Source organism: Aotus nancymaae, unplaced genomic scaffold (assembly GCF_030222135.1).
Source record: "Aotus nancymaae isolate 86718 unplaced genomic scaffold, 86718_ANA_hifiasm-v0.15.2.pri h1tg000048l, whole genome shotgun sequence".
NCBI classification, from domain to species: Eukaryota; Metazoa; Chordata; class Mammalia; order Primates; family Aotidae; genus Aotus; species Aotus nancymaae.
The window spans coordinates 956,312-971,909 of record NW_026988462.1 but is presented as its reverse complement, the minus strand read 5'-3'; the positions used below and the strand labels follow the sequence as shown (position 1 = coordinate 971,909).

The window sequence follows — 15,598 nt, the reverse complement described above, 5'->3', positions numbered from 1 at the left end:
ATTAAGTCAAACGCAAACAGAAACAATTGGACGCAAATAGAAACAAATGCACAGACCTGAATATAAAACCTAATCACACAGGGGAAATGATTACTTCAAATAACTGTGTCATATAGAACACTGGCAGTAATATTTTCTAGACATACACTGTAAGGACAAATAAAACTGTGTTTTCTGATTTCTATGGTGCGCATGTTCCTATAGACTGATTTCAAGCCACCAGTGGTTTCTCATCTAGCAAGATTCCTGACAAGTTATAGTTGATTCTCATAAGCCGTTTCTATCTGGCTCTAAGAAATCATTGCTTATAGGTATTCTAGTTGAGGTAACAAGCTGTCTGTCAACAAAGCAAACCATTAAACCAAAAAAGGATGAAAGAAAATATCTAGAAAAATTATGAAAAGCCTGCATGCAGATTGAAGTGTGACAAACACATAGCTCCAGCTCCTTACCTTCCATGGTCCTCAGGTCTTGGGCTGTCTCCTTCATGCAGTCACTAGCTTGTTCCTATGGGCTTCAGTGGAAGTTGTCCCCTCCCTGCAGTTTTCTGCTTCTGGAGGATTCCTCAGTATTCTCCAGTTGCGTTCTCTGGTAGTAGTAATGTCTTCCTGATTCAAGAATGGCTAATTTCTCCTTCATTAAGAAACAGGGATATAGCTGGGCATAGTGGCTCCTGCCTGTTTCCCAGCACTTTGGGATGCTGAGGTGGGAAGATCTCTTGAGGGCTTGAGGGCAGGTGTTTGAGACCAGCATCTCTACCAAAAAAAAAAAAAAAAAAAAGAAAAAAAAATTAGCTGGGTGTGGTGGGGTATGTCTATAGTCCCAGCTACTTGGAGGCTGAGGTGGATCACTTGAGCCTGGGCGTTTGAGGTTACAGTGAGCTATGATTGCACCACTGCACTCCAACCTGGGTGACAGAGGCTCTGTCTTAAAAACAAAAAGAAAGAAACAAGGATGCAAGGATCAACACCCTAGAGTTCAATTGCTGTGTTATTTGTTAATTAGTGCCTGCAATGTCCTTTCCGTTGAGGTCAAGGGCAGTCTTTTTCAGATGTGGCCTTCAGCAGATGAAGCCCCTACATTTTAAATTGTGAATGATTTCTTGTTTTTGTTTTTTTTTAAATGGGGTTTTGCTCTGTCACCCAGGCTGGAGTGCAGAGCGCAATGGCAGGGTCATAGCAGCCAAACTTCCAGCCTTAAGCGACCCTCCCACCTCAGCCTCCCCAGTTGCTGGGACTACAGGTGCATGCCACCATGCCTTATTAATTTTTTGTGTTTTATAAATTTTTTGTACACACCATGTCTTGCTATGTTGCCCAGGTTGGTCTTGAACTTCTGGCCTCAAGTGGTTCTCCTGCTCTAGTCTCTCAAAGTGTTGGGATTATAAGCATGAGCTACTGTTCCTGGCCTGGGATTGCTTTGAAGGATGTTTTAGAAAAGGTATTCATATTTCTTGATAAAACAAGTATTTGTTGATATGAGTGTATCTATTCTACTTATGTGAAGTACCTAGAGTAGGCAAATTCACAGCGAGAGAAAGTAGATGGTGGTTGCGAGGGGCTGGGGAAGGAGGGAAATGAGGGATTAGTGTTTAATGGGTAGAGTTTCAGTTTTGCAAGATGAAAAAAGGAGATAATGGCACAACACTGTGTGTGTACTTAATGCCACTGGACCATACACTGAAAGATGGCTAAAATGCTTAATTTTGGGCTGGGTGCAGTGGTTCACGCCTGTAATCCCAGCACTTAGGGAGACCAGGGCGGGTGGATCACGAGGTCAGGAGTTTGAGACCAGCCTGACCAACATGTTGAAACCCTGTTTCTATGATAAATACAAAAATTAGTTGAGTGTGGGGGTGCGCACCTGTAATCCCAGCTACTCAGGAGGCTGAGGCAGGAGAATTGCTTGAACCCCGGAGGCAGAGGTTGCGGTGAGCCAAGATCGTGCCATTGCACTCCAGCCTGGGCAGCAGAGTGAGACTTGGTTTAAAAAAAAAAACACATGTGTCTACATCAGAGTAAACCATGGGATGTGGCAAAGTGAGCTGCCCTTATCCAGTGTAAATGCTATCTAAATAGTTATCATACTGTATCCCTGTATTGTTGAGCATCCCTGTATTGTTAAATCTTTTGATTTCTCATGAGAAGTAGAAAACTTAAAATTTCATGCGAAAGCTGCCATATTTTGGATATACATGTAGTTAACTAATTCAAATTCACACACACACACACACACACACACACACACAGACAGACACAGCATAGCATTGTGCTACATATGGCCCCCCTTTTGCCTCAGTGTGATCTTGGCCTCTTAGATAAAAACCCCATACTCTTTAGAACAGTATTCACTTTCTTCAGGTCCCGGCCCTAGCCTCTTCCTGAAGACTTGTCTCTAATACTTTCTCCACTCAAGTGGTACCATTTGTAACTTGGGAATGCATATGGCTAGCTTCACGCCTTGCTATTATGACATGTGGTATTCTCTCTCCTTTACCCAGAATGTCTAACTTCTGTTTGTTTGCTTGCTTTGGAACAATGTCTCGCTCTGTTGCCTGGGCAGAAGGGCCATGGTGCGGTCATAGTTCACGGCAGCCCCTAGCTACTGGGCTCAAGTGATCCTCCCTTCTCAGCCTCTCGAGTAGCTGGGACTACAGGTGCATATCATCATGCTTGGCTAAATTTTTTACTTCTTATTTTTATTTTTTGTAGAGATGGGGGGGTCTCCTTTTGTTACCATGTCTGGTCTAGAACTTTTGGGTTCATGAGATCCTCCCACCTTGACCTCCCAAAGTACTGGGATTACAGGTGTGAGCCATCTCACCTGGCCTATCTAGCTTTTGACTCTTTTAAAGATCCAACACAAGCATCTCCTATTCCATAAAAGTCTTCCCTGACTCATATGTACATGCTGATTGCTTTATCTATTTTGTTGCTGCTAAACAGCACAATTAAATAAATATGCAGAGAAACAAAGAATAAGGTAATAACTGTGTGCCTATCAATGAGTGCCATTAATTGCTGACACTTTTCTATTCTAACTTCATCTTTTTTTTTTTTTTAAGAAAAAATATTAAAAGCTGCAATTGCAGCCACCTGAGGAGGGGTGGTATAGCACAGTGGGGTACATATGATCTGAACGCCTACTGCCTAGGTTCATCATCCCTGCCTGTTCACTTACTAGCTGTTCACCATCAGCAAATTGTTTAACCAGCTCATCTGTAAGAGGGGATAATAGTGTCCATCTTATAGAATTGTGAGGATTAAGAATACATTCAGGTCACTTGCAATGACCAGTTTCTGGCATAGAGTAAGCATTCAATAAATGTTAATAATTAGTATTTTCTCTACTCCTTCTTTTCTTTCTTTCTTTTTTTTGAGACATTCTCTGTCACCCAAGCTCACTGCAACCTCTGCCTCCCACACTCCCAGGTTCAAGGTGCCTCAGCCTCCTGAGTAGCTGGGATTACAGGCATATGCCACCACATCTGGCTAATTTTTGTATTTTCAGTAGAGACAGGGTTTCACCATGTTGGTCAGGCTGCTCTCGAACTCCTGACCTCAGGTGATCTGCCTGCCTTGGACTTCCAAAGTGCTGGGACTACAGGTGTGAGCCACCACGCCTAGCCTACTCCTCCTTTTAATCTGAGCTAGAAATGGACTATTTGTAGCTCCTTTAATCTTTTAAGATACAAACAGTCAAGTTTATCATTTTGCTTGCTTACTCTTTCTAATAAGTGTATGTTAAGGGTAATCTTTCCTAAATAACAGTGTTTACAAATGTTACTTGTTCTCTCAATGCAGTTATGAGTTAGGGGAATCCTGGCATACTTTGCTTAAGATCAGTGGTCATAAACTACTACTGACTTGTTCATGTGAGAATAACTGTTCCACAGGGATGCCAGAGGACTCAAGCATATTCAAGAATTTCCCCAATATCTTCCATGATTGTTGAGTTCAAATTCCTGGGCCAATACATTGTTGCCAGGATGAGAAGGTTACTTGACACAAAGAATGGTTACTTAAAGCTTAAGGAATCTCCTGTGGCTGCTATATTGAGAAAAAGTTATGGGCATGGCAGGCATTCCATAGGTTGTTTAGAAATATTAAGCATCAAGCAGTGATGCTTGATATTTGTTTTCAGGATGCTACTTTGGACACTTAGGATAAAATTTAAATTCTTTGAGAAAAGGGACCACACTTTCATATTTCTATTACACTAACTGGAACAAAAGAACTCAATAAATTCTTATTGAATGAAGACAGCTCTCTGGTAATTAGTAATAATACATGTCTACCATTTAGTTTAGGGTGGTAAGCTAATATCATTCATTTGTAGGCATCTGTATCAGCAAACAAGAGGAATCTAGCTAGTTTAAATACAAATGGAATTTATTTATTTATTTATTTATTTATTTATTTATTTATTTGAGATGGAGTCTTGCTCTGTCACCCAGGCTGGAGTGCAGTGGCATGATCCCAGCTCAGTGCAACCTCTGCCTCCTGGGTTCAAGTGATTTTTCTGTCTCAGCCTCCTGAGTAGCTGGGATTCCAGGTGTGTGCCACCATACCCAGCTAACTTTTTGTATTTTTAGTAGAGATAGGGTTTCACCGTGTTAGCCAGGATGGTCTTGATCTCCTGACCTTCTGATCTGCCCGCCTCCTAAAGTGCTGGGATTACAGGCGTGAGCCACCACGCCTAGCACGAATGGAGTTTATTAAAGAACATTCACTTGACTGGGTATGGTGGCTTGCCTGCAATGCCAGTACTTTGGAAGGTTGAGGCCAGTGGATTGCTTGAGTCCAGGACTTTGAGACCAGCCTGGTCAATATGGTGAAACCCATCTCTACAAAAATTACAAAAATTAGTCAGGTGTGGTGGTGCACGCCTGTAGTACCAGCTACTTGCATGGTCTGAGGCAGGAGAATCACTTGAGTCTGGGAGGTTGAGGGTGCGGTGAATTGAGACTGTGCCACTGCACTCCAGCATGGGTGACAGAGCAAGATCCTGTCTCAAAAATAAAGAAAGAAAGAACATTAACTCACAAGATCTTCAAAGGATCTAAGAATCAACCTGTAGGTTACACAGCCAGGAACAAAATACCCCATTGCTCCTCCAAGCACACAGTGACTAAGACCTCACTGTCATCAGGGCTTGGCATGGATACTGCAGTGGGTTCTTGATGCCAGAACCTCTGTCACTGGTGCCCCTAACAGCTGGAAGCCTCTACTGCCACCCTCAATAGGAAACGGATTCTTTGTAGCAATGGCCTCGCCACATTGCTTTGAATCAAGTCCTCTTTAGGACACAGCTCTGGGTGCAGCTAGGTCATCTGCCTGCACCCAAACTCCAAGTAAGGAGGACAAAGCAAATTTCTGGCCCTGTCTTGGGAAGAACTCATCTCATGGGAAATTTCCCAACATGAGAAAGGTTTTCAGATGATGGTAGATGCCCATAAATAACATGACACGTCTCTGACGGCAGCATGATGCCACGTGTTTTCTGCAGGCCAATATCAATGCTTAAAGTGTTGGTTATGGGTCCCTGCTGGAATAACTACAGAAACTGTTCTCTTTTGTAGCCGTAAGAAATAGTCAGAAGATAGACCTTCTTATTTAATCACAGAATTATCACAGATAGTTGGCAGATTGGTATTGTTTCTGGGATTACACTTAGTGTAGTGTTACTCCAGAGCAGAGTAACTGCACGCTTGGCCAAATCTAGCCAGTCCTCTGTTTTCATAAGGCCTGCAAAACTACGAATATTTTTTACATGATTGAAGAGTTTTTAAAGAACGAACAAACATGCATCAGGTGTCTGTGGTGCTCCAAGCCTGCAAGTCTGTCCCTTTACAGCAAAATTTCACCGATCACTGCCCTTGGGTGTCCTCCACTGTTGAATTCTTTGAGAAGGAATCCTTGACACATATTTATATGCCTAGGTCGTTATTCTCTGGATAAATGCTATTCTTTTTTTTTTTTTTTTTTTTTGAGACAGAGTCTCACTCTGTCACCCAGGCTGGAGTGCAGTGGCGTGATCTTGGTTCACTGCAACCTCCGCCTCCTGGGTCCAAGTGATTCTCCTTCCTCAGCCTCCTGAGTAACTGGGATTACAGGCATGCACCACCACACCCGGTTAATTTTTTTATTTTTAGTAGAGATGAGGTTTTACCATGTTGGCCAGGCTGTTCTCAAACTCCTGACCTCAGGTGATCTGCCCGCCTCAGCCTCCCAAAGTGCTGGGGTTAGAGGCATAAGCTACCGTGCCCCGCCATTCTTGATATTGTTAATGTATGTTTTTACTTTGAAAAAGTTTTTTTTTTTAAATTAATTAATTTATTTTTGAGACAGAGTCTTACTCTGTCACCCAGGCTGGAGTGCAATGACATGATCTTGACTCACCGCAACCTCCATCTCCTGGGTTCAAGTGATTCGTCTACCTCAGCCTCCTGAGTAGCTGGGATTACAGGCATGTGCCACCACATCTGGCTAATTTTTGTATTTTTAGTAGAGATGGGATTTCACCATGTTGGCCAGGCTGGTCTTGAACTCTTGACCTCAGGTGATCCACCTACCTCGGCCTCCCAAAGTGCTGGGATTACAGGCGTGAGCTACCGTGCCTGGCCTATTGTGACAGTTTTAAAGCAGTGATGTAATTAAATTACATTATTGGGGAAAAATTCACTCCATTTTGATTTAGAAGAGTTCTCCATTGTCAAAATTTATAAATTCTGTAACTTAGCATTATGTATTCCTCCATCCATTTTTCAGAAAAAAGGAGATCTACTATGCTCGTAAATACTACCTTTTTCTTTCTGATGATGTGTATCAAAAGTCTATTTAATTTTCCTCTTTTTTTTGAGACAGAGTCTCACTCTGTTGCCCAGGCCGGAGTGTAGTGGCATGATCTAGGTTCACTGCAACCTCCGCCTCCAGGCTTCAACTGATTCTCCTGCCTCAGCCTCCTGAGTAGCTGGGATTACAGGCACGTGCCACCAGGTTTGGCTAATTTTTGTAGTTTTTGTAGAAATGGGGTTTCACCATGTTGGCCAGGCTGGTCTCAAACTCCTGACCTCAGGTGATCTGCTCGCCTTTGCTTCACAAAGTGCTATGATTATAGGCATGAGCCACTGTGCCCAGTCTAATTTTCCTCTATTAATACTGTATTAGGCTGGGAAGACTCACTGCTCTAGCAGTCCTCAAATCTCAATGGTGTAAGAAAATAAAAAGTTAATTTTTTGCTCATGTCACAGTTTGGTGTAGGATGGTAAGAAGGATCTGTTTTCCTTTGCCACTGGAGATCCTGGCTGCTTCTGTGTAGTTCCTAGAAAAGTCTCAGCAGCTGAGAGGTGAAAAGGTGTGGAGGATTGCATGGAAGGTTTTATGAGCCATGCCTATGGGGTGTTGAATTTCATGTCCTTTCATATTTCATCGGTCAGCAACCAGGTATATTACCACATGAAACTGGAAAGGAGGCAAGGATATGCTGCCAAATAGGATGCTCCGAGCAGCGCATTCAGAAGAATGAACAGGTTTGGAGAGGGCCCGTCTCTGCTGTGTCCTCAACTTCCTTTGGTATTTTCCTTAAAACTTATAACTTTAAATGGAAAAGGCAAAGATAAATACTAGTGCCCTATCAGTTAGGACACAGATGTAGCTGCTGTAACAAAGGCAAAACAAAAAACCATAATGCAATAATTTAAGATACAGTGTTTTTCCGGCTTGCATAAAAATCTGAACAAAATGTTCCAGGGTTGACATGGCAGCTCCATAGAGTCAGGTACCTAAAGGCTCCTGGTATATTGCTCTGCTTCCCCGATCACGTAACTTCCTTCTTATCATCTGAGATGACAACTTTACCTCCACTGTTGCGTCCACATTCTGGGAAACTGGAAAGAGAAGAGAAAGTGGAAGGCATGCCCTTCCCTTTAAAGGCATAACCCAAGAGTTATCTATATCACTTGTGCTTATGTCCCATTGGCCAAAACGTAGTAACCAAATCTTGGTAAGCACCCTTGCTGCAGTGGGAGTTGAGAAATGTAGATCTTTATTTAGGTAAGAAAGAAGAGGGCATGGAGGGCACAGTCCTTACGTGCCAGACCTTAGTCACGGCTCCACAGCTCGTTTTAAGGGAGGCTGGCTATTGTAGCCTTTCACTGGGTGGCCATGTGCCCAGCTAGATCTCAGGAGCACTTTTACTAAAGTAATGCATGGAGAATGGATAGTATGAGAAGTAGTTTCTACTACAAGTGACTTTCATAAAAATAACTCCTATAAGAAAAACAAACAGGACCTAAGGAAAACTAACCCAAAGGGCAAAACATGGGGAAAAGAGGCTGGGCACGGTGGCTCACACCTGTAATGCCAGCACTTTGGGAGAAAGAGGTGGGCGGGTCACAAGGTTAGGAGTTTGAGACCAGCCTGGCCAATATGGCGAAACTCTGTCTCTACTAAAAATACAAAAATTAGCCGGACACTGTGGCGGGTGCCTGTAGTTCCAGCTACTTGGGAGGCTGAGGCAGAAGGATTTCTTGAACCTGGGAGATGGAGGTTGAAGTGAGCTGAGATTGCGCCACTGCCCTCCAGCCTGAGCAATAGAGTGAGACTCCATCTCAAAAAAAAAAAAAAAAAAGGAGACAAGACAAAAAAAAAAAAAAGAAAAAGGAAAAGCAGGTTTCCCAGGTAGAAAATGAGTGAGACTGAGGTACATAAGTAGAAAATGATAATCCTTTTCATTTTGTCACAAAAGTCCCTACTTACGTTTTAAAATTCCATTAAATATTACCTTTCTGATATTCCCATTTTATTTATCTCTCTTTTGGCATTTACCTAGCATTCTCTAGGACATTCCGAGCTTTGTAACTCTCTCAAGGTGACTCTGCAGGAGATGCAAAGTAGTTAAGAGTAGAACCCCTAATACTGATGTGTTTATAGGTGAGATGGTCTGATGTCTTAGATTTGCTTTAAAATGTTCCTGCAAAAATAAAAAGGGGAATAGATGAAACAAAATGTTGATTCGTTGATGCAGTGTAATGGGTATGTGCTGATGATAGCACTATTTTATCGCTTTTGTACATCTTTTAAAATTTCCATAATATAGCAAAACACAGCCCAGTCCCTCAAGACAGCCAGATTTGGGTTCAAACCCTAGTTTGACCTTTTACTCGCTGAGTGACTTTACCCTGCTATAGCTTCAGTTTCTCCAAATGGAAATAATATATACTCCATTAGGATTCTTGTAGTCTAAAGTAAGAGGACATCTGAGGCTTTAGCATATGGCCTGGTCCTTAATAGTTGCACTAATTTTTATTTTATTTTTTATTTGTGTGATGGAGTCTTGCTCTGTCGCCCAGGCTGGAGTGTAGTGGAAGGATCTCAGCTCACTGCAACCTCCGTCTCCCGGGTTCAAGCGATTCTCCTGCCTCAGCCTCCTCCCGAGTAACTGGGATTACAGGCGTGCTCCATCATGCCCAGCTACTTTCTGTATTTTTAGTAGAGACGGGGTTTCAGCATTTTGGCCAGGCTGGTCTGAACTCCTGACCTCAGGTGATCCGCCTGCCTCGGCCTCCCAAAGTGCTGGGATTACAGGCGTAAGCCACTGCGCCCAGCCAGTTGCACCTTACTAGTTGTACTAATAAGGGTTTCTGCTTGCAAGCAACAGACACTGACTCTAGTTGTGGCTAATTTCTTTCACATGCAGATATTAAGTGGCAGAGGTAGGACTTGAGCTAAGCTCGGATCTCTGATTTCTAGACCTAGAACTTTTTATGTGTTATCACAGTCGTTCAAAACCTAAACTGGATTTGTGCTTTGCATTTACACTTTCAAACACACAGCAATGTCGTTTGGGCATTTGTCTGGAACTTCGGATTCTCGAGACTCCAGGGTGGCCAAGGGGCGGAGGTGACTCACTGACATTAACCGGCCTGGCGGCACGTAGGTTGCTGAGTGGATACTGGACGGTACGGGGTTTGCCCGCTGCAGGCCGCCGGAACTCACGCGTGTCCCTGCCTCTCTCATTCCCGGGGTCGGCTCTGGCTGTTGGCCTCCAGCTCCGCTAGGGGCCGGACGCGTCGCCCGCCGACTAGCTCTCCGGGTCCTAACGCGTCTCCCTTAGGCACCGGGCTCCCGGCTCCCGGCTCCCGGCTCCCGGCTCCGGGCTCCCGCCTCCGGCTGATCGGGCCGACCACCCACCCTCCCTCCCTGCAAGGTATGGGGCGGGGCATCGGGTTCCTGGCTCGTGATTGGCTGAGGCCCAGGCGCTCCCCTTCTCCGCCTCCTCCAGCGGGGTGAGAGGTCAGCTGAGAGACTGTCTGCTGGGTCGACAATGGCGGGGCTCTGGGTCCGGACAGCATCGCTGGTCGCTGCCGGACGGCGTGGGCGGTGGCCGCAGCAGCAGCAGCTGATCCTGAGCGCGGCGCTGCGAACCCTGAAGGTGAGGAGCGGCGGGGCGCTCGTGGGCCCGGGCTTTACCGGGCTTCCTGCCGCGCCGCCTCTGGGTGGCCGGCGCCGGGGGAGCGCTGGCTGGGTCCGACTGCCCCCGCGTCCCGGTTCCGCCTCAGTTGCACCCCTCGCTCTCCTCCTCCCTCCCGGAGTTGGCGCGGCAGTGGGCTCAGGAGGCATCCCGCTTGCAGCAGCTGTTCTTCGCGGGGATCTCGCGGGGCAGAGAGGCCTAGGGCGGAGGCAGTCGGGTGCCCTCATGCCCTTCGGGGCGGCTCATGGCTTCGGGCTGGGATGTTCCTGCCTTGCCTGAGGTCCGCTTCCAGGGTCCAGCGGCATTGGCTTTGTCTTAAGCTTTCCAGGCTGTGTTTTTTGGTGTCCTCATAGTTTCCGTGTTCCTTTGCCTCTTTCCAGCAGTTTTGAAGGAAGACTGTGAACTGTTGATCAAGTAGAGTTAGGGTTGTGAGTTTATCTTAACTTTTACAGTATTATACCGTGTCAGGACTGCTTATAGATTTTGCGTTTCACTTGAAAGCCTGTTTTAATTGTATGACACCCCAGTCTACTGTGTACCAAATGCATCCCATGATCTTATTTTCCTTTTCTGTGTAGTGGCGAGCCTAGTTTTGCACTGTTCTAAACACACTGCATGACTGTTGTGTATGCCTATGCCATCATGGTGGCAGCTTGACTCATAGGTTGGAGTGCTTGTGTGTGCTTCTGAACGCTTTCTCCCGTCAACATCGTGTCTCTTGTAATTCTAGGGCAGAGACCACCTAACCTACTTTAATAGTAAGGTTTGTTGAGTCAGTGGAACAAATTCTTTAAAATGAAGGTCCCCTGAAAACCATCTGTCAGCTGGTTCAATGTGCTTGTTACATTTCCTTGTAAAAAAAATAATTATTAAAACATTGCCACATAACTTGATTTATAGTCATTGAAGTTTAGACGTTGAAGACACTTTAGAGAAGAGCTGCCCCATCCTACTCTTTAAAGAGGAGGGAACTGAACCCCGGGTGGACAGTAGGAGAGCTGGAGCTTATCATGGACATAGAAGTGAACTGGCGCCTATGTTTGTTTTGTGTTGAATTCAGCGTGTGCACTTTCACTGTTCTCTGTGTTGCCATACAGTTCACTGTTCTTTAATCTTTATCTCTGTTCATCTTTTTTGGCCACTTTAGTTGCAACTGTTAAGACTTACCCATTTACATAGGAGGCAGCTTGGTATGGTGGAAAGTGTGGGCTTTGGAGACAGGCACATGAGGCTTTGTGTATTGGACAGGTCTCTTCCTTGGGCCTCAGCTTCTTCCTTGTAGCTATTTTTTCAGCAAATATTTACTGGATATCTCCTGTGTTCCACTTCTGGTGAATAAATATGGTTTCTGCTCTCTTAGAAATTGTACTCTTGTAGGGAGAGACAAATAAGTGTAAAATGCTAAAAGGAGATGCCCTGGTGCTATAAGAAAATAAAATAGAGGGATCTGATCAAGCCAAGATTTTGAGTTCTGTGCCCTAGATTCTGTTCTGTTGCTTTACCTCAACTAATTTATTCAATCTCATGACAGTCATATAACCCCCATTTACAGAAAAGGAAAGTGAGGCACTAAGTGTTCATGTGACTTGCTCACAGCTATAGTGCCAGGAAGTGGCAAACTCAGGATTTAGAATTCCAGAACCTGTGCTCTTAATCATACTATACTACCTAAGGTAAGGGAGTGTTTTCCTTTGGACTTGAAAATTGAGACAAGTTTTGAAGGATGAAGTGACCTTCTCTAACAGAGAAGATTAATGTTATATATAAGAGAGCAGTGTGTGCAAAGGTCCTGTGGCCAGAGGGAATGACAAGTTAGAAGAACTGAGAAAAGCCTACAGAGGCTCTGATGCAGAGAGTAGATGGTGCTGGAGAAGTTGGCAGGAGTCAGACCATGCTGGGTCTTACAGATCATATTATGAGGTTTGGTGTTTGTCTTAGATCAGTGGGAAGACATTGATGTAGGAGGTGGGAGGGATGACACTGACATTTTAGATTGGAGAGGCTGAGAGGAAGGCTGTTACGGTACTTACTTTTGTACACTTGTTATACACTTACTGTGTAATACATAAGCTTTGATGTTTCTTACCTGGTTTTTTCCTTTTAATGTGTTGGCAGAGACTGCATCTTGTCTATTTCTGTGTTCTTAGTACAATGTTTGACACAATAGGTGCTGAATGTGTAACAATAGAGTAGCATTATGTTTGTGCCAGTAAAGAATTCCTCCTTGGGGTGGGAAGCACCTCTGAAGTTCACTCTCTAGGGGAACCTGAGCTGCTGCTTAGCTTCTCTCCGCGCCTCTCTTCTATGAACTTGAAATGTGCTCTACTGAGTCTGTTTGAAGCTGAACCTTTTGAAGATTTTAACCCCTCCCATCCCTCCCTCCACCTCTGCAAACCTTTTGGTTGGTTGGAAAGCAGCCAGCTAACTCTAGGGTCTAGTCTAGAGAATTCTGACCATTCTTTTAGCCAGTCAACAGAGTTTGTTTATTTTTAGGGTATATGTAGTTCACTTTTTAGTCTTATTTATTTTGTGTATCAGTTTTAAAACACATTGTTTAATGCGTAGTTTTTTCTTCTGCGTAAATGTTTTCAGTGGCTCTAGGATATTGGTTTTATGGTAATTGCTATAGTTTTAATTGAACTCTTAGATGCCTCGTGTGATTTTTCTTTCTTTCCTTCTTTTTGTTTTTTGAGATGGAGTCTTGCTCTGTTGCCAGGCTACAACCTCCACCTCCTGGGTTCAAGCGATTCCCCTGCCTCAGCCTCCCGAGTAGCTGGGACTACAGGCGCATGCCACTCTACCTGGCTAATTTTTTTTTTTTATTTTAATAGAGATGGGGTTTCACCATGTTGGCCAGGATAGTCTTGATCTCCTGACCTCATGGTCCACCCGCCTTGGCCTCCCCAAGTGCTGGGAATTACAGGCATGAGCCACTGCACATGGCCATGTGATTTTTCATACATTATCTTTTATCCTTGAACAACTAGGTCAAAAATCCCAATTTAACAGTAGAGGAAACAAAGCTTAGGGCAGTTAAGTAATTGCTTAAAAGCACAATTGGCTAAAGTAGAATTTGAACCTTGGATAATATGATTCCAAAGGCTTTCCTTTCCCCTCCCTCCCTTCTTTCCTTCTCTCTCTCTTTTTCTTTCTTTCTCTCTTTGTCTCTTTCTTTTTTTCTTTTCTTCTTTCGACAGGGTCTGGCTCTGTCGACCAGGCTGGAATGCAGTGGCACGATGTTGCTTTACTGCAGCGTCTGCCTCCTGGGCTCAAGCCATCCTCCCATCTCAGCCTCCCAAATAGGTGAGACCACAGGCCCATACCACCACACCTGGCTAATTTTTAAAAATTTTTCTGTAGAGATGGGGTTTTGCTGTGTTGCCCAGGCTGGTCTCAAACTCCTGAACTCGAGCAATCCACCCACCTCAGCTTGCTTTTCTAATTACAATTTGTCTCCTTTGAATCATGGTCTCATTGTGTGATACATTCGTGAAATTTGAATGTGTAAACTCTGTGTTCCCTGAAATCCATTATTTTCTTTTGTACACAGTAAATATGGAAAATAATGTTTAGACTTATCTGAATGCCTTAAAATTGCCCAGAGGTTAATCTTTCCAGCATGCTGATACATTTCTGACAAATCATTTGGGGAAAAAAATTCTAAGATTATTGCAGAAACTAGTTTCTGGTGTAAAAAATGTTATAGACATTTATGTATTTATACATCTATTTGGACAGGAAACTGAGCCAGCCAACCACGTGACTATATGGGGGCCTAGCATTGCAGACCAGTGCCATGGCACAAGCTCTGAGGGGAGATTGCATTTGGCATAAATAAGGGATGAAGGTGGCTGCTGTGGTTTGAGTGAACTGAATGACGGGTGATCTTAGGAGATGAGGGAGGAGCAGGTAGGCAGGACAGAGTCATCAGGGGCTTGTCTTTGGAATTTAATAATGAGAGTCCAAATAGAGGCATTTAAGCACATTGAATTTATGTTTGGAAAAGATGATTGTGACTACTGTGTGGCAAATGTCTTAGTAGGGGCGGGAGTAGGATTGGGGACTGGATGGGAAGAGTGGAAACAGAGACAGTCTGGAAGCATTGTAGAAGACCAAACTAGAGATGATGGTAACTTGCGCTAGGGTGGTAGCACTGGACTTGGTGAGAACTGATCAGACTTGGAATCTATTTTGGAGCTAGAGCCAGTATCTTGCTGTGGGATTTGAAGGCAGATGGAAACATACCCTGTTTTGAGCAACTGTATTGGTGTCATCTTTCCAACAGCACATGCTTAATTTGTGTCTCTGTGAAGCATTTTGATAATTCTTGCCATAATTTAAACTTTTTCAGTATTACTGTGTCTGTTATGGTGATCTGTGATCAGTGATCTTCGATATTCTTACTGTAAGTATTTTGGGGTGCTGTGACCCACGCCCATATAAGATGGAGAAACATAATTGATAAATGTTGTGTGTGTTCTGGCTTCTCCAGCCAGTTATTCCCCCATGTCTCTCCCTCTCCTCAGGCCTCTCTATTCTCTGAGACACAATAATATTGAAATTAGGCCAGTTAATTACCCTCTAAGCATTCTAGTGAAAGGAAGAATCACACATCTCTCACTTTAAATCAAAAACTAGAAATGATTAAGCTTGGTGAGGAAGGCATGTCAAAAGCCAAGATAGGCTGAAAGCTAGGCCTCTGTGCCAAATTGTGAATGCAAAGGAAAAGTTCTTGAAGGAAATTAAAAGTATTACTCCAGTGAGCATACAACTGATTTAAAAAAGTGAAACAGCTTTATTGCCGATATGGAGAAAGCTTAAGTGGTCTGGCTTGAAGATCAAACCAGCCACATTTCCTTAAGCCATAGCCTAATCCAGAGCAAGGCCCTCCCTTCGATTCTACAAAGGCTGAGAGAGGTGAGGGTGCTGCAGAAGAAAAGTTGGAAGCAAACAGAGGTTAGTTCATGGGTTTAAGAAAAGAAGCCATCTCTGGCTGGGCATGGTGGCTCATGCCTGTAATCCCAGCACTTTGGGACACTGAGGCGGGCAGATCACAAGGTCAGGAGTTCGAGACCAGCCTGACCAACATGGCGAAACCCTGTCTCTACTAAAAATACAAAAATTA

The 15,598-nt window shown here is 44.1% G+C and overlaps 1 protein-coding gene across 3 annotated transcripts in view; it reads left to right on the top strand.

Annotated features, from left to right (window-relative positions):
* The first annotated feature begins 10,305 nt into the window (after nt 1-10,305).
* PCCA (propionyl-CoA carboxylase subunit alpha) overlaps nt 10,306-15,598 on the top strand; it is a 433,326-nt gene continuing 428,033 nt past the window's right edge. For all 3 annotated transcript variants that reach the window (XM_064362172.1, XM_064362171.1, XM_064362174.1), the window contains exon 1: nt 10,306-10,434. In XM_064362172.1, coding sequence (XP_064218242.1) covers nt 10,327-10,434 — 108 coding nt within the window. In that variant the 5' untranslated portion in view covers nt 10,306-10,326. The remainder of the gene's footprint in view (nt 10,435-15,598) is intronic.